The sequence below is a fragment of the Phacochoerus africanus genome, chromosome 8, assembly GCF_016906955.1.
Source record: "Phacochoerus africanus isolate WHEZ1 chromosome 8, ROS_Pafr_v1, whole genome shotgun sequence".
In the NCBI taxonomy this organism is placed as follows: domain Eukaryota; kingdom Metazoa; phylum Chordata; class Mammalia; order Artiodactyla; family Suidae; genus Phacochoerus; species Phacochoerus africanus.
Genome location: NC_062551.1, coordinates 142,033,791 through 142,055,503, shown reverse-complemented (window position 1 = coordinate 142,055,503; position 21,713 = coordinate 142,033,791). Strand labels below are relative to the sequence as shown.

Genomic DNA, 21,713 nt, shown 5'->3' with positions numbered 1-21,713 from the left:
AAATGCTTTCACTGACATGTGGAAGCTGAAAAAAGAACAGAATGAACTTCTTTGCAGAACAGATACTGACTCACAGACTTTTGAAAAACTTATGGTCTCCAAAGGAGACAGTTTGGGGGGTGGGGGGATGTGCTGGGGTTGTGGAGTAGAAATCTTATAAAATTGGATTGTGATGATCATTGTACAACTATAAATGTAATAAATTCATTGGGTAATAAAAAAATAAAAATTAAAAAAAAAATCAGTTATAGGAGTTCCCGTCATGGCGCAGTGGTTAACGAATCCGACTAGGAACCATGAGGTTGTGGGTTCGATCCCTGCCCTTGCTCAGCGGGTTAACGATCCGGCGTTGCCGTGAGCTGTGGTGTAGATTGCAGACACGGTTCGGATCCTGTGTTGCTGTGGCTCTGGCATAGGCTGGTGGCTACAGCTCCGATTCGACCCCTAGCCTGGGAACCTCCATATGCCGCAGGAGCGGCCCAAGAAATAGCAAAAAGACAAAAAAAAAAAAATCAGTTATAGTAAGAAATAAAGTCAGTGGACAAAAGATAAACCATATAGCTATTGTGAAGACCCAATCTGAAAAATGTCCTAGTAGCTAAACAACCCAAAGCTACAACACATCTCCCACTAAAAACTGTTCTGCAAAGGGCTACCATTCAATTATCATCAACAAACAATATTATGTTTGTTGCAGCAACAGTAAAGTAAGTGTAGGAATGAAATAAATTAAATCTTAGGGAGTTCCCTTTGTGGCTCAGGGGTTAACGATCCCGACTAGGATCCACAAGAATGTGGGTTTGATCCCTGGCCTCACTCAGTGGGTTAAGGATCTGGAGTTGCAGTGAGCTGTGGTTGCAGGTTGAAGACATGGCTTGGATCCTGCGTTGCTGTGGCTGTGGCGTAGGCCAGCAGCTGCAACCCTTGATTTGACTCCTAGCCTGGGAACTTCCATATGCGGCAAGTGTGGCCCTAAAAAACAAAAACAAAAACAAATTAAATGTTGAAATGAAAAATGGGTGCAGCTTTCAGAAACATTTTGGGGATTTGATTTTTGATAAATGACAGTAATATTATAACAATATTATAAATTCAGAATACAAATGTACTTGTTAGAAAATTATTCAACCGAAAGAAATCTTACTTTTTTTTTCCTTTTAATTTCTATTGTTGCCCTAATTTTAGATTAGAAGCCTAGAGTCCAGTGGAATTAAGGAAGCTTATTCCACAGGCAAGAATTCCATTAATGTTATATTATCTTGAGCAGAGTTGAGTGTGTTCTAACTGAATATATACAATAGTAATGTTCAGTTAAAAGCAGGACTATCAACAATATTTGCCAATTGCCCAGTTTAAAACTGTCTACCTATTAAATGTTGAAATATCAGTGTTTACATTAGTTTTCATTAATAAATTCACTGTTGCTTAAATGTCAACTCAATCACATTAAGTTTTTTAGAAGAAACAGAAAATTCAGCTAATAAGGAAAAAAGTACTAGTACAAAATAACAAATGACACTATATTTTGTCATGTAGGATATGATAAAGTTACTATGAGAAATCACACTATTATTTTTAGTCACAGGTCGTCAAGATGAAACATTACTGCTAGCAATTATCTGTGTAAAACAAGGGGAAAACTAAAAGCTCTACTTCAACAAAATCCTAGCTACTCAGAAGTCACCTTACTTGCTCTAAATATCAAATACCAACAAATTTGCACTGTGGCTTTCAGAAATCAAAGCATTTTCAGAGTGTAAACACTTTCTATCAAAATTTCCTAAAAGCAAAAAAAAAAAGAAAGAAAGAAAAGAAACAGACTACCTGGTGGCATATAGAAATTACAACCAGTTGCAGTCAGGTTGGGATTTGAACCTGGATAATGAGAGGGGTGGGAATTTACATGCTGAAAATTCAAGCACCCAAGGAGAGAGGAGGGTAGAAAAAGAAAAGATAAAGTTCCCAAAAGAAAGGAAGAAGCCCAGGCTGAATGAAAGGCAACCTAAAATTTTTTATAGTCAAGGACCAACACACTGAAGCCATGTCCCAAATATAAATCAATAGCCATCATCAAAAAGTCTACAAACAATAATTCTGGAAAGGCTGTGGAGAAAAAGGAAGCCTCCTACACTGTTGATGGGAATGTAAATTGGTGCAACCACTATGAGGACAGTTAATGGAGGGTCCTTAAAAAACTAAATATAGACTGACTATATGTCCAGCAATCCCACTCCTGGTCATATACACAGAGAAAACTATAATTCAAAAAGATACACACATACCAATGTTCACTGCAGCACAATTTACAATAGCCAAGACATGGACACAACCTAAACATCCATCCACAGAAGAATGTACAAAGATGTGGTACAGATACACAGTGGAATACCATTCAGCCATCAAAAAGAATGAAATAATCCCATTTGCAGCAACAAGGATGGACAAAGATTATCGTACCGAGTGAAGTCAGACAGAGAAAGACAAATATCACAGGATTATCACTTCTATGTGAAATCTAATAAAAAATGATACAAAAAACTTATTTATAAAACAGAAACTCACAGTTTTCAAAACCAATCTTATGGTTACCAAAGGTGAAGGGAGGAATTGGGTGGGTGGAAATAGCATATACACACTACTGTATAAAACAAATGATTAACAAGAACCTATTGTATAGGAAAGGAAAAGCTACTCAATGGTTTGCAATAACCTATATGGGGAAAATAACAGATATATTTATATGTATAACTGATTCACTTTGCTGTACACCTGAAACTAATACAACATTGTAAGTCAACTATACACCAGTAAATTAAAAAAAAAAAAAAAAAGATAAACAGCTTCTCACAGTTTGAAGTAGGCAAGAAGAGACATTCCTTTGCACCACAAGAACCAATCCCCGAGACCACTGGCATGTTATTACTGAACCAGTCATGATTTACGGGCATTTGGCTCGGATCATGGGCAAAGGAGAGGAAAGAAGGTTCTGTTGGAGAGAAGCCTACGATTTCAGAACCCTGGGGAGGTCCAACCTAGGCTCTGGGAAGGAGAGGTGGAGAGGGGCGAGCACTCCTCACCGTGATTATCTTTCTGCCCGATATTGTGCGTGCGGATGAGAGAGGACAGTCTCCTCACATCCCCCTTGAAGACGCACTCGTGCACCGGGTAGTGTGCGGGGCAACTGCCTCCATCTGCGACAACAGCAATGGAGTTGGTGCCGGCTAAAAGAGCCGGGGACTGGGAGGTGGTAGTCACGGAGGAATTGTGCAGCGGCAGGGCCGGGACGCTGGGGGGATTGGAGGAGGCCGGAGCTGTCTTCAGTTGTAGTCGGTGGTGATGGTTACTGAAGATCTTATGACAGGCTCTGCTGCCTTTGCCGCCGCCACCTGTGCCAATCCTGCCTCCGGTAAAGGTTCCGCCGAGGGCAGCCGCCGCTTCCTCATCCCCGGGCTCCAGCAAGTCCCCCTCTTCTTTGCTGGGCTTGTGGTCCCTCCGCAGTGAGCGGATCTTCTCCCCAGTCATCGCCGCCGAGGGCAGAGAGGGGATCCAGGAGGCTCACCGCTGGCGACGAAGCTGGCGCTGCGGTGGCACAAGGCGATTAGAGCGGTGGCCAGGAGCCTCCAGCGCAGCATGAACTCCCAGAGCGCCCCCGAGCCCGGGACAAACGCATCTCCCGGAGCAAGAGCCGGCTCTCGCCTAGGCACGAAGGGACGCGCGTTCGCTGGGGGGAGCTAGAGCTCAGGTGCCCACCACGCCAGGATGCCAGTCCCCACCGACGCAGCCGCCGCCACTGCCTCACACCGAAAAACGGGGCACGGCCATCTTCCTCCGGCTTCTCTCGCGAGAACTCCCCCGGGAGGGACGTGGGAGGAAACACCGCGATAAGTGAGCTGCCGGCTCCCTCCCTCGCGCGTTCTATTCCCAGAGTTGCTGAATGCTTGCGCCTTCCGGGCAATGTGTCTCCGTCTCAAACGAGAGTGTGAACTAGAAGACCGAGCCCTAGACCTCCCAGTGGACGCGCTTCTTGTGAACTGTCTGAACATTTAGTCGGCGTTTGAGATACTCAGTGCACATTGTAAACGACGACTCTAGGCCTCCCGCAAAGGGTTACAGACTGACGCCGAGGCACGCGGGATATGATGTCACTGAATTTCACAGGACACTCGTGTGGTAAACATTTGCTAAACATCTACTTCATACCATGCATTGAATTAGGAGACTTATAAAACTTCACCTTTGACTCCAAGGGGCTCATTAGAGGAGGAAAGATACAGGCAATCGAGTACAAAATATAACTTAAAATGAAATCAACGTATAGTGCTGGGTGGCACCAAAAAAAAAAAAAAAAAAGGCAAATTTTAGTGTCGGAGTGTCCGAAAAAGCACCACCGAACAGTTTAGGGACTGACCTTGGAAAACAGGCTGTTCAGCAGACTGGGAAAGGGGAGGTCACTTAAATATTTGTTGGGTGAATGAATTGCAGGCAGACGTCAGAGTTAAAGCAATGGGGAGTGGACGCTGAAGGATGGCAAACAATATTTGTGTAACTGGAATATCACTGGACTAGTTCATGGCCAACCTCGACCTAGTGCCAAATTTGAAAGAACGTAAATCTGACCACAACGCCTTGACAAAATAACTAAGGCTGTGGGGAACCAAAGGGGAGGGGAGTTAGAAAAGTCCTAAAGACCTTAAACCTGTTTATCTCTCCAAAGTCCCATTTACTCTTACAACTGCTTCTCTCAAATCTCTCTTTTTTTTTTTTTTTTTTTGCTTTTTAGGACAGCACTCGGAGCATATGGAGGTTCCCAGAGGAGGGGTCAAATCCAAGCTACAGCTGCAGGCCTACACCACAGCCACGCAGGATCTGAGCCACATCTGCGACCTACACCACAACTCACTGCAACCAGATCCTTAAAGCACTGCGTCCTCACCGACGCTAGTCAGATTTGTTAACCAATGAGCCAGGGTGGGAACTCCTCAAATCTTTCTTAAACCAACTTTATCACCACTTTCATTACATGGCCAACCCACCTCCCCGCCAAAAAATAACTCTGTGGGAATTGTCCTCTCTCTTTCCCTGCCACTCAGTTTTCACCTCCCATCTTCTTTCAGATCTATTCAAATCAGTATCATTTTTCCCTTCTTACTTTTCTTTCTTTGGGGTAGGGGGAATGAAGTGTCGAGGGTTGTTCCAATTATGTTCAAGCATTTTGCCGGCAATCTGCACCTCAAGGATCCTTCTACGCAGAAAGCAAGCAAGACTGAACACAAATATACAAAACCATTGTATTCTTCCACAATAGCCAATATTTATTGTTAACGCTAAACCAGACTGTAGGTTTGGCACTTTATATGTTATTTCCTTATGATAAGTATTATTTTTAATCTTGCTTTGACAGTTGAAAAAATTTGCCCAGTGCATCAAAGTAGGAATGTAGCACCTGTCAAGTCTAACTGCAGGGCTAGAGAAACAGAAAGGGGTCAGGCCATGCAGGATTTTCTATGTCATCTCAAAAGTTCAGACATTATCCTACAAGAAATGGATAGACTTTTAGGGAATATTAAAAAGGGGAATAGAAAAAAAAGAAAAAGTAGGGGAATAGCATGATGCAGTTTGCCTTTTAGAAAAAAGTCACCCACTCATTCATACTTTAGAAAAGTATATATCAAGAATAGACATTGAGCATCTGGAGTTCCCATCTTGGCTCAGTGGTTAACGAATCCGACTAGGAACCATGAGGTTGTGGGTTTGATCCCTGGCCTTGCTCAGTGGGTTAAGGATCTGGCGTTGCCATGAGCTGTGGTGTAGGTTGCAGACGTGGCTCGGATCCAGTTTTGCTGTGGCTGTGGTGTAGGCCAGTGGCTACAGCTCCAATTAGACCCCTAGCCTGGGAACCTCCATATGCCGCAGGTGCGGCCCTAGAAAAGAAAAAAAGAAGAATAGATTACATGAGTTCCTGGTATGGTGTGGCTAGTTAAGAATCCGACTGCAGCGGCTTTGGTCACTGTCGAGGCACATGTTCAATCTTCGGCCCTGCACAGTGGGTTAAAGGATCTGCTATTGCCACAGCTGTGGCATAGGTCGCAGCTGCAGCTCAGTTTCCATCCCTGGCCCCGAAACTTCCATACGCCACTGGTATGGCCATATAAAAAAGATTAAAAAAAAAATTTTAAGTGGGCTACTCTAGAGACAAGAAAACTGAGAGACTGCATAAATCAAATAAAAATGTGTGTTAACATATGCATGTAAAAGTTGGATAGAATCTATGTCACACGGGGAATAGCACTTATTTCTGGAAGGTAGGATTGCTAATTCACATATTCCTTGCATTGCCTGAAGTACCTTTTACAAAAAGAAAGTATCACTTCTTATCAGAAAAAAAATAAGTAATGTTTAAAAGAAGTATGTAGTAATTCAGGTAGCAAGAGATTATGAATGCATAAACCAAGTTAGTAAGAGTGATGCTGGGAGTTCCCTTATGGCACAGCAGGTTAAGAATCCAGCATTGTCACTGCTGTAACTCTGGTTGCTGCTGTGGTGTGGCTTTCATCCCTGACCTAGCAACAAGCTGTGGGTGAGGCCAAAAGAAAAAAATGAGGCTGGAGAAAGTTTGAGTTTAAAAAAACTAGTTCAATTTTGGCATATTGAACTGAAGGCTTTTGTTGTTCACCCATAGGACATATATACATGCAAATGTATATATTATATATGTATATATAATATATATATATATATTGCTTTTTATGGCTACACCTATGTCATATAGAAGTTCCCAGAAGGAGTTAAATGGGAGCTGCAGCTGGCGGCCACAGCCAAAGCAACACCAGATATGAGCTACATCTGCCACCTGTACCACAGCTCATGGCAATGTCGGATCCTTAACCCACTGAATGAGGCCAAGGATCAAACCTGCATCCTCACGGATACCAGTCATGTTCTCTACGACTGTGCCACAACAAGAACTCCTGGACGGCATATATTTTTGACATTTGGAAATGAACCTTAGGAAACAGAAATCTGGGCTAAAATTCAGGAGTTATCATTACATAGTAATTGATGCCACAGAAGTAATAGAACCCCCCAAGAAAGATTGTGTGGAGTGAGAGGTTAACATCCAGTCTATAACAAAACCTTGAAAACACACGCACACACACATATAACACACATACATAAACACACGTTGGAGTTCCCTTCATGGCGCAGCAGAAATGAATCCAAATAGGAACCATGAAGTTACAGATTCGATCCTTGTCCTTGCTCAGTAGGTTAAGGATCTGGCATTGCCATGAACTGTGGTGTAGGCCGCAGATGCGGCTCGCATCTGGCGTTGCTGTGGCTCTGGCATAGGCTGACAGCTACAGCTCTGATTAGACCCCTGGCCTGGGAACCTCCATACACCATAGGTGCAGCCCTAAAAAGCAATAAATAAATGAATAAATATGAAACACACAGATATTTAACACATATATATATAACGCAATTTAAAGCGCACGTGTGTACGCGCGTGCGCGCGCACACACACACACACACATATATGATGAGTACAGGAAGAATGGCCAGAACCATATTAATATCAAAAACTTAATACCAAATAGTCTTCCAATATATCTGTTTTATCACTGGATCCAGAATCTAAAAGTACCTTATTAGTGGCTGTCCCCCATGGACAGATGTGGAAACTCCTCAGGGTCCCCTCAGTAAAATCAAACACTATAGACATCAAAAATAATATCCAGTCTTTACTTTTAACAGCTCCACAGTGTAATAGGGAAAAATGATGTAGAAATATGTTTATAATATCTTGTGAAAAATACAAGAATTGTAATTATATGAGATCCTGATATTATTTAGAAGTTATTAATTTTATCAGGAGGGAAGATAAGTTGAGTGATCAGAAAATCTTTCTAGAGGAAGTAAAGAATGTATATGAGTTGGCCGATTGAGCAAGGGGAAAAAGATATTATAATATTATATAATACTAATGATGACTGTCATTTATTGAGAGCTTACCACATGTGAGGCATTGTTCCAAGTAAGTTTTATGTGACTATATTATTTAATCCCCACAACAACTCTATGACCTACTTTCTGTCCCTATTTTACAGGTAAGGCAACTGAGGCACAGGAAGTGATGCCCATTCATCCAAATGATGAATAGAGATAAAGAGAATAATATGGGAGTTCCCGTCATGGCTCAGCAGTTAACGAACCCTACTAGCATCCATGAGTACACAGGTTCGATTCCTGGCCTAGCTCAGTGGGTTGAGAGTTAAGGATCCTGTGTTGCCATGAGCTGTGGTATAAGTTGTAGATGTGGCTCGGCTCCTGCTGCATTGCTGTGGCTCTGGTGTAGGCTGGCAGCTACAGGTCCAATCGGACCCATATGCCGCAGGTGCAGCCCTAAAAATAAATAAATAAATAAAAATAAAAGAGCGTTCCCGTTGTGGCGCAGTGGTTAACACATCGCATTTAACACTATAATGTACAAACAACCAGTATCCCAAAGTTAGGAGATTTTGCCACTTTCTTGCTTAACCTCCTATCACAATGCCAAATTCACTCTTCACTCTAGCCAAAGCATTCTGCTCACATTCCCTTATTCTCTCTCATGCCTCTGTGCCCTCGTATATACTGTTCCCTATGTCCTGAATTCATTTCTGTTTCACTTGCCTACATACCTCCTTCAATCTCTCAAGATTTAGTTTAAATTTTATCTCTTCACACACATTTTTTTTAACTTGGCATAAAATTCAAGGGTCCAGGAAATTACATTGAAGGAAAATTCTAAATAAAATTTAACTCATCCTTCTATTATGAATAAAGCCACAAACTACAATAGTATTAGAGGTACCTGTGCCTTTGCAATGAAAAGAACCACAGATATTTTCATATGACATTATAGTTGCTATAGAGAACTCAAAATAATATTTACATTCATCACTTCCCTAAAATTATGTTAATAATTATTCCCACTGATAAATCTTGTTCTTCGATGACCTAATAAAGAAGCACATATATTACTAGATCACAAATTTATTTTTTAAAATATTTTATTTTATTTTTTATTTTTTGTTTTTTTGCCTTTTCTAGGGCCGCTCCCGCAGCATATGGAGATTCCCAGGCTAGGGGTCTTATTGGAGCTGTAGCTGCCATCCTATGCCAGAGCCACAGCAATGAGTGATCCGAGCCGCATCTGCAATCTACACCACAGCTCATGGCAACGTCAGATCCTTAACCCACTGAGCAAGGCCTGATCGAACCCACAACCTCATGGTTCCTAGTCAGATTCATTAACCACTGAGCCATGATGGGAACTCTTTTAAAATATTTTTATAGCTATTTCAATACTCTGTAAATTTCCTTTGTAATCCAAAGTATTTTACACACTTAAAAGCATTGTTCTGGGAGTTCCCATTGTGGTGCAGCAGAAATGAATTTGATTAGTATCCATGAGGATGCGGGTTTGATCTCTGTCCTTGCTCAGTGGGTTAAGGATCCTCTGTTGCCATGAGCTACAGTGTAGGTCACAGATGCAGCTCGGGCCCCACGTTGCCATGGCTGTGGCATAGGCCAGCAGCTGTTGTTTGGATTAGACACCTAGCCTGGGAACTTCCATATGCCATGGATGCGGCCCTAAAAAAGAAAATGGATCCATAGGCCTCATCAAACTGCCAAAAAGGTCCATGGCACAAAAACAGAAGTTAGTAACTCCTCACGAGTCTTTAATGACACTCTCCCTTCCTTCTCCTTCTCTCCTATCCAACAGCACCATTCTGAATAGGAGTCTCTCCTTTGCTTCTTTCTGATTTTCCATTTTAACTTCTGAACACTTCCTCATTATTCCTTTTCAGCTCTTCAACTAGTCCTTTGAGCTTTCCCAGTATTGGAACTATGTTTATCACTGTTATATGCACAGCACCTCACAGGGTGAAATAGTGAAGGCTTAATATTAATAATAAACAGTTGTTGAATCAATCAATTAGAATATAAAACCTCAAAGTAACTAAAATGTACCAAGAGAAATGTAAACTAAGTGATGAGATGCTAAATAAATTCATTAGATAATCCCAGTCTGACTACACTTTAGCTGACTACTAGTGTCTTGGATACTTATGTAAGGCCCAAGAGTAAATATATCACTGTGGCATTTTTTTTTAACAACAGCAAATTCAAGTGAAACCAGCTTAAATTAAAGGGATTTTTTGACTTGCATAACAGAAAGATGCCTCCAAGAGTGGTCCCTCCAAACTGCATGTCAGTTTCTCAGTGACTCACTCAGGTACCGCTCCCTATTTGGAGCATCCTCCGAAGACCAGCTTCCCTCAAGGACACAACATGGCTGCTGAGAGTAACGGGGGCCTCGTGCTTCCTCCTTCAGGTCTGGAAGGAGGGCCCAAGATTGCCCAGGTCTGGTGCCTGACATTCATGAGATGACCCTGTCCAATCTCCATGTCCTAGAGTGTGTTGTTTGGCTCAGGCTGGGTTATCTCAACAAATCCCTGTAGCTGGCAAGATTACCTTGATCAGCATTGCCCAATCTGAACACATGTCTGGGCAGGGTGAGGAGGGGCCGAGGGCTCCAAACTACAAAACTATTTCATAATGAGAATGAGATGGAAAAGATGATGAGACAAATGCAAGAGCAGACCTGGAAAGTACTACATCCAGGGACTTAAAGTGGGATTTTCCTTTGGGAGGATAACAAACAAACAAAAAACTGGCCTGTTATCATAGTGTTTTGGACTAAATATAACGAACTATGTTGATTATCATTTACATCAATAAGTAATGAATAAATAACTTCATCAAACAACACATTTACATTTTATTCAGATGTTACAGAGATAGAATTCAACCCAACAACTCAACAATGTAACTCAACTAAATTTCCTAGACTTACTCTGGTTTTACAGACTAACAGTTCTTCCTTTCCCTCCTAAGAATGCAAGCAATGATCCATTTGTCTTGAATAGCAGGAAGAAGTACCTTCTGATAAGTGGGTGTCTCAACTTTTCTAATGAGAATTTTGTTAAATCCTTACTGGTCACTAAAACCCAATACTGACTGGAGGATTAAGCTGGGTTCGAAGAATGAATATTTCTAAATTTTAGGAAAAATGTGTATCAGCTTTAGACACTTAATCCCCATCCTGGTATCTTTATTTAGTAAAAGCAGTCGTATCACAGTGTGCAATATAGAATGTACCATATAAAATAATAAAATTCCACTGTTATACTTTGCAAATGCTTTAACAGACCTACAATTAAGATAGCAGTTACTAATCTCATGGATTCCTATTTGCTCTGTATACTGATAGATTTTGAAGTTAGACACTAAAGCAAGTTTGATCATCTTTTTTTTTTCTCCTTCTTTGAAGATTTGTATTTCATATTTTCACAATATGACTTCCTACACTCCATATTGGTTGAGGGAGGCCCAGCAGAATTTGGCTTGGATAGATGGTACAGCTGCCTAGCTAATGAGGTTATTGTCTTGATCATCCCTGACAATACTGCCAACAGTGCACTGACTAATGAAAGTAACAAACCTGGTAAATCAATACCTTCACGTGTTTTACGTCCATCTCCCTAGGTCTCGGTATTTTTATTTCCTCTAAATTGCCTATTCCCTTTCTCAGAGACCATGCTGAGCACTTTTCTTTCCTTCTACTATTTATGATCAGTGATTATTAGTGAGTTAGTCAGATTTCTCTTAAGTAATCAGAAAAGAAAATAAGAGAGGCAGGGGTTGCCAAGGAAACCAGAGCCAAGAGCTGTGGAAGTTCCTGAAGGAAGCAATTCCCCTGAGACAGATAACACACACACACACACACACACACACACACACACACACACACACACACACACTCTCTCTCTCTCTCTCTCTCTCTCTCTCTGTCTCTCTCTCTCTCTCAAAAGATGCCAGGACTTTAATGAAAGGACAAGTCAATGTGAAATGAAAAGGAAAAGATAAAGGGCAACATGTGTAAATGAAATTACTTTTTTTGGATCAACAAAAATATAGAACAAGAGAACAAGGCTATGAAAAGGGATTTTAGTAAAAGAAGAGGTTAAGACACAATAGGTAGATAAGTAAGAAATTAAATAGAATAGATCAGCTATGTCCGTGGCTTCTTGGTCCTGCTTTATTTTATTTATTAATTTATTTATTTAATTTTGCTTTTAGGGCTGAACCTGCAGGATATGGAAGTTTCCAGGCTAGGAGTCAATTCAGAGCTGCAACTGCCTGCCTACGCCACAGTCACAGCAAAGGTGGATCTAAGCGGTATCTTTGACCTACACCACAGCTCCTGGCAATGCCAGATCCCCAACCGCTGAGTGAGGCCAGGGATTGAACCTCATGAATATTAGTTGAATTCGCTTCTGCTGCACCACAGTGGGAATTCCTGCTTTTATTTTAAATTACTTAACTGCCCCAGAATACATCCAACTACATGCTTTGTCAGCCTGAATATTCCTCAAAAGGACATCTAACTCAACATGTCCTATACAGAATTTATCTCCATCAGCAATCCCACTAGCCAAACCTGTATATCACTTTTATTATTCTAAACTCCTCCCTCTCTCATTTAGCTACACATACAACCAATAACCAAATCTTTTTTTTTTTTTTTTGTCTTTTGAGGGCCACACTCTCAGCATATGGAGGTTCCCAGGCTATGGGTCTAATCGGAGCTGTAGCTGCCGACCTACGCCAGAGCCACAGCAATGCCAGATCTGAGCTGTGTCTGCAACCTACACCACAGCTCATGGTAATGCTAGATCCTTAACCCACTGAGTGAGGCCAGAGATCAAACCCGCAACCTCATGGTTCCTAGTCGGATTCGTTTCCACTGTGTCACAACGGGAACTCCCAACCAGTCACCAAATCTTGATCTTTCTATCTCCCTTATAACTCTAAAATTGAACTATTTTACTCAATTTTACACTGACCAACTTGAGTTTAAGCTACTGTCACTTCACACTGTCCCCAAAGTGTTGTGTCTCTGGCTCCCAGTTCCCACTCTTTCATTCATGCATATGCAGAACCCCACATCCACTTACCTCTTAGGCTGCCAGGTTTAGCAAATAAAATTATGACACCCAGTTAAATTTGAATTTCAGATAATTTTAATATAAGTATGTCCCAAATATTGCATGGGACAATATAGCAAGTATTAGAAATATTCATTCAATATTTGGGATATACTTACAATAAAAAAATTTGTTTTTTGATCTGAAATTCAAATTTAACTGGTCAACTTGTATTTTACCTGGCAACTTTACTCATCCCTCAACCATTTGTTTGTGTTATTTAGAGTTATACATATAGTTAAAGTAAAAAACTAAATATTTAGAAATAATAACACCAAATTCAGGATAGCAGTTTTCATGTGATTTGAAGGGGTAAATACTATCAGTTAAGGATACAGTAGGAGGATTTCCTTTCATGGCTCAGAGGAAGTGAATCTGAATAGCATCTATGAAGACACAGGTTTGATCCCTGACCTTGCTCAGTGAGTTAAGGATCTGGCGTTGCCATGAGCTGTGGTGTACTTTGCAGAAAAGGCTAGGATCTGGTGTGGCTGTGGCTTTGGCTGTGGCCAGCAGCTGTAGCTCCAATTCAGCCCCTTGCCTGAGACCCTCCATTTGCCTTGGGTGCAGCCCTAAAAAGCAGGAAAAGAAAAACAAAAAAGAAAAGCCCAAGCCTTTTTCCATGAACTTATTTACAAAACAGAAATAGACCCACAGACAGAAAAATAAGTTATGGTTACCAAAGGGGGAAAGGGGAGGATAAATTAGGAGGATGGGCTTACTTCACTTAGTCTGATAATTTCTAGGTCCATTTTGCTGAAAATAGCATTATTTCATTCTTTTGTATGCCTGAATAATATTCCATCTCACTGTATATATAAACTACATCTTCTTCATCCATTCATCTGCACATGGGCATTTAGGTTGCTATTTAACCTTCTTGATGCATGCTGTAATTTTACTTTTTAAATGAACCCTGATTTATGATCAGTATTTAGATGGAATCATAAAATCTTACTACTTCATAGTGTGTAGATTGAAAACCATTACCTGGAATAAAGTTCGCTTCTGTCATTCACATTACAAAGTTTGGTTTCACTATCATCTGTCACCTAAACTAAGTATTGTTTTTGTTGTTTAGAACTAGCACATCATAAGTGCTAATCAACTTGTACAATTGGGTTATGGATGTTTTTATATTTCTGTATTCAAATTTGATGAATATTGTGGGAATTATTCTATTACATGGTAAGTATTATGTATTGATAACTACCACTTGCATTTATGGAATTGAACACAAATTTTGTTGTTTCATGTATCTTCTGCTCAGTCTGCTCCTTTCCTTCATTTCCCATAAAATCTGTGTGATAACCAGAATTGTGATTTACTAACAGCTCCTAAACTCATATGTAAAAACCAATGTAATATTACCTTAATAAAATAATACAACTTTCCTTTACTATATAGATTTGCTTCCTTGAGTTTTTTTTCTCCCGTTTATCTTTTTCCTGGGTACTATTTTTTTTTTTTTAATGGCCACTCCTGTGACATATGGGTGTTCCTGGGCTAGGGGTTGAATTGGAACTGCAGATGCCAGCCATTGCCACAGCCACAACAATGCCAGATTGGAGACTCATCTGTGACCTACAACGCAGCTTGTAGAAATGCTGGATCCTTAACTCAGTGAGCCAGGCCAGGGATTGAATCCGAATCCTCAAGCACACTATGTCAGGTTCTTAACAAACTGAACCACAATGGGAATTTCTGGATGGCATTATTAATTTTAGCAGCACTGCTTCAATTCTGATTTTAAGATGCTTCTTGGATCTTTACTCCTTAGAATTTCCTCATTCTCATTAATAAAAGAAAAGGGGAGTTCTCTTGTGGTGCAGTGGGTTAAGGATCCAGTGCTGTCACTGCAGCAGCTCAAGTTCAATCCCTGGCCCAGGAACTTTTATTTGCCACAGGCAAATAAAAAAAAAAAAAAAAAAAGGAGAGAGAGACAGAAGGAGAAAAGAAAAAGAAAAAATGGGTACTGAGAAAGTGTTAGTGTGGAGCAGTTGACACAGGGAAAAACAGTTTATGAAATAGGCATTGAGAAGATGCTATTTTTACTTCAACTACACTCAATTTTATTTCCACTTCTCAAACTTTATAATTTTAGCTCTGAGTTGTCTTAATTTTGTATTCTATTTTTGCAACCTCTAAAATAACATCATCTGGAGTTCCCGTTGTGGTGCAGTGGTTAACGAAGCCGACTAGGAACCATGAGGTTACAGGTTCGATTCCTGGCCTTGCTCAGTGGGTTAAGGATCCAGTGTTGCTGTGAGCTGTGGTGTAGGTTGGGGACATGGTCAGATCCCGCGTTGCTGTAGCTCTGGCGTAGGCCGGTGGCTACAGCTTCGATTGTACCCCTAGCCTGGGAACCTCTATATGCTGTGGGAAACGGCCCTAGAAAAGGCAAAAAGACAATAATAATAATAATAATAAAATCATCTGGTTCATTTTGTGATGATATCAAGAGTAGAAAAATAAGTCAAGCAATCATATAATTACTGAGGACCCCCTATTGCTAAAATCTAACTCACCGTGGTTCCCTGACTGTTATGAACATTTGGCCCAGGGAATGCAAAGAGCTGCCATTTGGAAAATGTTGGCTGACAGTCCAGAGCTTTCTACAGTGGAATTGCTGTGATAGATTCACTACGGTCCCTGAGCTTGTCCCCAGTACAAGTGAAGAAATCTAATTTTGCCAGCTTCTTCAGAGTCAGTCAGTTTTCTAGGGGCGAACTTCAGAGAGCCAGGGATAAAAGACTGATATATCAAAATTCCAATCTAAAATTAATGATGGAGTGGGTTTAGAATTACTTATCAGCACAGCCCCCTGTAGATAAATGGCATACAAAGCCAATGAAACAGAAGGCTGCTTGGTGAGCATGGAATCAAAGTAAGAGGAGTTAGTTATTTGATTCTAATGTTTAATGGCATTGTATTTTGTGAGCTGATGTGCCCTGTTCCACAGGAATGAAATTTCTGTCTGTGAGGCAGATGGAGATTTATAAGACCTGAGGAGCACCAACCCATGCCTCACCAGCACGCCATGCTTGGATGGCCAGGGCCAAATTGTGCCTCTGCAACTCTTTTTTCTTTGAATTCCTGAGTGATAAATACCCCTATCCCCTAATTCATGTGCACCTACTTGTCATTTTTTTCTTTAGATATATTAAAACATTCCATGTGGTAATTGTCAAGTATGACCCGGAAGCCACTATGGTTTTTTTGACATTGACATTTATTTATATGTTTGTTATTTATTGTCTTTTTAAGGCCTCACCTGTGGCATATGGAAGTTCCCAGGCTAGGGGTCGAATCAGAGATGTAGCTGCTGGCCTACACCACAGCCACAGCAATGTGGGATCCAAGCTGCACCTACACCACAGTTCAAGGCAATGCCAGATCCTTAACCCACTGAGCAAGGCCGGGGATCGAGCCCGAGTCCTCATGGATGCTAGTCAGGTTTGTTAACCAATGAGGCATGACGGGAACTCCCTTTGGGCTTTTTAAACTGCCCTTCTGCATGTGTGTACACACATGCAGACAATATAGGACAATTATTCTTAGTTTAAGAACTTTAACTTAGTTCTTAGTTTAAGCTTTTCTAATTAGGTTTTTGGGTTTTTTTTGCTTGTTTGTTTGTTTTTTGTATTTTCAGGGCCATACCTGCGACATATGGAGGTTCCCAGGTTAGGAGTCTAATCGGAGCTGTAGCCATCAGCCTATGCCAGAGCCGCAGCAACAACACCGGATCTGAGCAGAGTCTGCAACCTACTCCACAGCTCACAGCAACGTCAGATCCTTAACCCACTGAACAAGGCCAGGGATCGAACAGCAACCTCATGGATGCTATTTGGGTTTGTTAACTGCTGAGCCACAATGGGGACACCCTCTGTGCTTAAATTCTGTTATAATATTCTTACTCACTCAAATACAAATTTCATTAAATACTTGGAGTAACAAACTTTATTTTTTACATACATTTTTAACACATTCTTCAATCAAAAGCACTTAAAAGTATTAGAATGAATATATTGCTGGAGTTCCGGTTGTGGCTCAGCGGTAATGAACATGACTAGTACCCATGAGGACAAGGGTTCAATTCCAGGCCTCACTCAGTAGGTTAAGGATCCAGTGTTGCCATAAGCTGAGGTGTAGTTCGCAGACACAGCTTGGATCCCGTGTTGCTGTGGCAGTGGTGTAGGTTGGCAGCTGCAGCTCCAATTTGACCCCTAGCCTGGGAAATTCCATATATCCTGGGTGTAGCCCTAAAAAGAAAAAAAAAAAAAAAGATTATATTTCTATTAACTCAAAGTGACTAAAATATTGTGCCTTATGGCTGTCTGAAGAAACAGACTTATGTGCCTGGACATAGTTAGCTAGTCATAGAATCATCCAATGAGATTCTATTCTGAGCAATTTAAAGGAGAAATTCTTTCTATTACCTTAGAGACTGAGAAATTATAAGACTGACATTCATAATAATAGCCATTCATCAATTGTTTGCTATATAAACAGATAACATTCTAGACCCTTTCCCTCCACCTTTATGGTGACTCTCTGACAGTACTTCTCAAACCACAAAGTACAAGCTTTATTTCCAATCTGTTTAAGATTAATATTTTGTAAAATGCAAAACAAAACAAACAAACAAAAAAACAACCTACAACTAGCTATGGAGTTCCCGCTGTGGCTCAGAGGAATCAGCAGACTTTCTGGAAAACTGGGACGCAGGTTCCATCCCTGGCCCAGCACAGTGGGTTAAGGATCTGGTGTTGCATGGCTGTAGCATAGGTCACAGCTTCAGCTGCTCAGGAAGTCTATATGCTGTTGGACAGTCAAAAAAGGAAGAAAAGGAAAAAGGAAAAAAAAGAAAACTGGTTAGAGAAATGAAAATTTTAAAGGAGTTCCCTTGTGGGGCAGTAGGTTAAGGATCCAGTGTTGTCAATGCGGTGGCTCAGGTCACTGCTGTGGTGTGGGTTCCACATGCCACAGGCACGCGCCCACCCCAAATTTAAATGTCATACAAAATTGTATTAAAGTCAAAAGATATAAAATTACTGTCAACTTTTTATAAAAATTTCTATTGCTTACTCAATTTCTGATCTGTAGTAAATAGTCCACAGATGGACATTGATATGAAGACAGCACTTTGAGTAAAACTATCCTACACAAAATAGGAATTATTTCCACTTTTCTACTGAAAAAGAAATTGAGTCTTGGATAAATAAAATAACTTACTTAAATTTATTCAGATAATGGCAAAGACCAAATTTGTAACCAAGATTGATTACAAATTCTGAAGTCTTAAGTATGATACATGGTTTCACTGAAAATTCTAAAATTGTGCTATCTAATACAATAGATAGCATGTGGATTTTTTTTTTGTCTTTTTGTCTTTTTTGTTATTGTTGTAGCTATTTCTTGGGCTGCTCCCTCGGCATATGGAGGTTCCCAGGCTAGGGGTTGAATCAGAGCTGTAGCCACCGGCCTACGCCAGAGCCACAGCAACGCGGGATCCAAGCCGTGTCTGCAACCTACACCACAGCTCACGGCAATGCCGGATCATTAACCCACTGAGCAAGGGCAGGGACCGAACCCTCAACCTCATGGTTCCTAGTCGGATTCGTTAACCACTGCGCCACGACGGGAACTCCTTTTTTTTTTTTTTGCATGTGGATATTTAAATTTAAATTAACTTGGAGTCCTGGCTGTCGTGAAGTGGGTTAAGAATCCAAATGCAGTGGCTCAGGTCTCAGCAGAGGTACAGGTTTGATCCCTGGCCCAGCGCAGCAGGTTAAAGGATCCAGTGTTGCCACCTGCAGTATAGGTTGCAGCTGTGGCTTGGATTTGATCTCTGGCTCAGGAATTTCCATATGCTGCTAGTGTGCCCATAAAAATAAATAAGTTTAAATTAACTTTAACTATATAAAATTAATTCTATCTCTTCAATTCTTCAGTTGACTAGTGACATTGCAAGTACCGAAAAGCCAGGTATGGCTAATGGCTACATGTTGAAAAGTACAAATAGAAAGAATGTGCATCCTTACAGAAAACTCTATTGAACTGTGCTGCTCTAGAATATCAATAATTCCTCTTAGGGATCATTTATTTCATTTATAAGTTAGTAATAGATACTTTGGGGCTGCCTGCTTGGCACACAATGACCCCTCTTTAAGAAATTGCCTTCTATGCGCTAAACCACAAAACAAGGCAGTTTTTTTTTTTTTTTTTTGGTCTTTTTTAGGGCCACACCCATGGCATAAGGAGGTTTCCAGGCTAGGGGTCCAATTCGCGCTGTAGCCGCCGGCCTACGCTAGAGCCAGAGCAACGCAGGATCCAAGCTGTGTCTGTGACCTACACCACAGCTCACAGCAATGCCGGATCCTTAACCCACTGAGCAAGGCCAGGGACTGAACCCAAAACCTCATGGTTCCCAGTTGGATTCGTTAGCCACTGAACCACGACGGAAACTCCAAAACAAGGCAGTTTTTATCCTCCATGACCACTCCACCTCTCCAGTCATGGCTGACTGAACCAGCTGTGTACAGCTTACAAACTCGGATAAATGTGTCTTCTATCTTTAGGAGAAGGTACCTATAGACATTAAAGTGATTTACGTTGGTGAAAATGGAACATTTATAATCTACTAATTTCAATCATTTCTCAAGAAAAAAGAAAATATTAATTAAGGCCTGTAAAGGGGAATTTGATCTAGGCTCCCTCATAATACCAGCTCCAGATCAAACAAGGGCTGAAGTTGAGTTATACTAACATGGCAGCTTGAAGCACAGCCTGTGGATCAGGGGAAAGGAAATTGCCAAGGAAGGGGAAATAATTTTGAGTTTTGTATCTATAGCCAAAGCCAATGTTGGGTATGTGTCTACTCTCTACCAAAAATTTAGAAATTTTCATGCCTATTTGTCCAAACAATCCTTTGAACATACCAGTTTTGCAAATAAGAGAATAGAAAAACTGAGGATTGTAGAGTGCCGGGACATAGTTGAAAGCCTTGGTGGTTGCTGAAATTCATACAGTAAGAAAAGTACTCTACCACAACACAAAATTTTGAGTTGGAAAAAATGTGAATTCATAAACTTACAAATAGGGAGTTCCTGTCATTGCTCAGTGGAAACAAATCTGACTAGCATTTGTGAGGACGCAGGTTCAACACCTGGCCTTGCTTAGCGGGTTAAGGATCTGGCGTTGCTGTGTCTGTGGCGTAGGCTGACAGCTGCAGCTCCATTTCAACCCCTAGCCTGGGACTCCATATGCCATGGCTGCAGGCCCTAAAAAAAAAAAAAAAAAGACATAAACTTACAAATAAATTTTTTTTCTATTTCTTTACTAAAAATGATCTAGCACTGACAGTAGTAGCAGCACTTTTGCCCACCACCAAAAGTCATGTGCAACCCTAGCAGCCCAGATTTTTGTCCCTAATGCTACTTCATGAAAAAAATAATGAGATCGAATGGAGTGGCTGGAAGAAAATGTTAATGTCTATTCGTTTACTAATTTCAAAAATGTCAGGGACATGGTTTAAGAGTAAAAAGCCTTCATAAAGGGATTCCCACCCACCAACTTGTAGCAATTTGAGTATTAGAATTTTTATCATAATGATTTTGTTAATTGAAACAGTTAATAAAGCCCATTAACTCAATAATGACATTTTTAAAATGTATAAAAAGGTATTTTTAGGAATTTCTGCTGTGGCACAGTGGGATTGGCAGAGTCTTGGGAACGTTGGGACGCAGCTTCGATCCCTGGCTCAACACAGTGTGTTAAGGTTCCAGTGTTGCCACAAGCTGTGGTGTAAGCCAGCAGCTGCAGCACTAATTGGACCCCTAGCCTAGAAACTTCCACATGCCATGGGTGTGGCTCTAAAAGGAAAAAATAAATAAGTGAAAAAAGTAAAGAGAATACAACAAGTTGTTACAAAATAACGAAATGACAACTATCCCAAATATAAGAATTAATTGAGGGAGTTCCTGTTGTGGCACGGCGGAAATGAATCCAACCAGTGCCCATGAGGACTGAGGTTCCATCCCTGGTCTTGCTCAGTGGGTTAAGGATCCGGTGTTGCTGTGAGATGTGATATAGTTCCCAAATGTGGCTCAAATCTTGTGCTGTGCCACAGCAGAAACTCCTTTTCATCCCCATTTCCTACCCCAAAGGAAGCTGAGGCAACCTGGATGACAAAACTCTTGCATTTCTTTCCCCACTAAAAATAGGAAATGCCCTGGCCCAAGATAAACCTTCCTTTTCTTTTACTAATGACATCCCTACCCCATCTTTTTTCATTTTTTAATAAAAACCTTACATTTTGCACTATTCCTTGGCATGCTCTCCTGCTTGCCAGGTGGGGAGTTGCCCAATATTAGTTCATGAATAACCTAATAAAGCCAATTAGAATTTCCCCTTGTGGCTCAGTGGATATGACGCCCACTAGTATCCATGAAGACCAGGGTTGGATCCCTGACCCCACTCAGTGGGTTCAGGATCCACTGTTGCCAGGAGCTGTGGTGTAAGTCACAGATGCAGTTGGATCTGGTGTTGCTCTGGCTGTGATGTAGGCCAGCAGCTGTAGCTCTGATTCGACCTCTAGCCTGGGAATTTCCATAT

General features: G+C 41.0%; 1 protein-coding gene across 2 annotated transcripts in view; it reads right to left on the bottom strand.

Moving 5' to 3' along the window:
• ANKRD13C (ankyrin repeat domain 13C) overlaps positions 1 to 3,857 on the bottom strand; it is a 102,966-nt gene extending 99,109 nt beyond the window's left edge. For both annotated transcript variants that reach the window (XM_047788657.1, XM_047788658.1), the window contains exon 1: positions 3,078 to 3,857. In XM_047788657.1, coding sequence (XP_047644613.1) covers positions 3,078 to 3,522 — 445 coding nt within the window. In that variant the 5' untranslated portion in view covers positions 3,523 to 3,857. The remainder of the gene's footprint in view (positions 1 to 3,077) is intronic.
• Between the last annotated feature and the right edge of the window lie 17,856 nt (positions 3,858 to 21,713).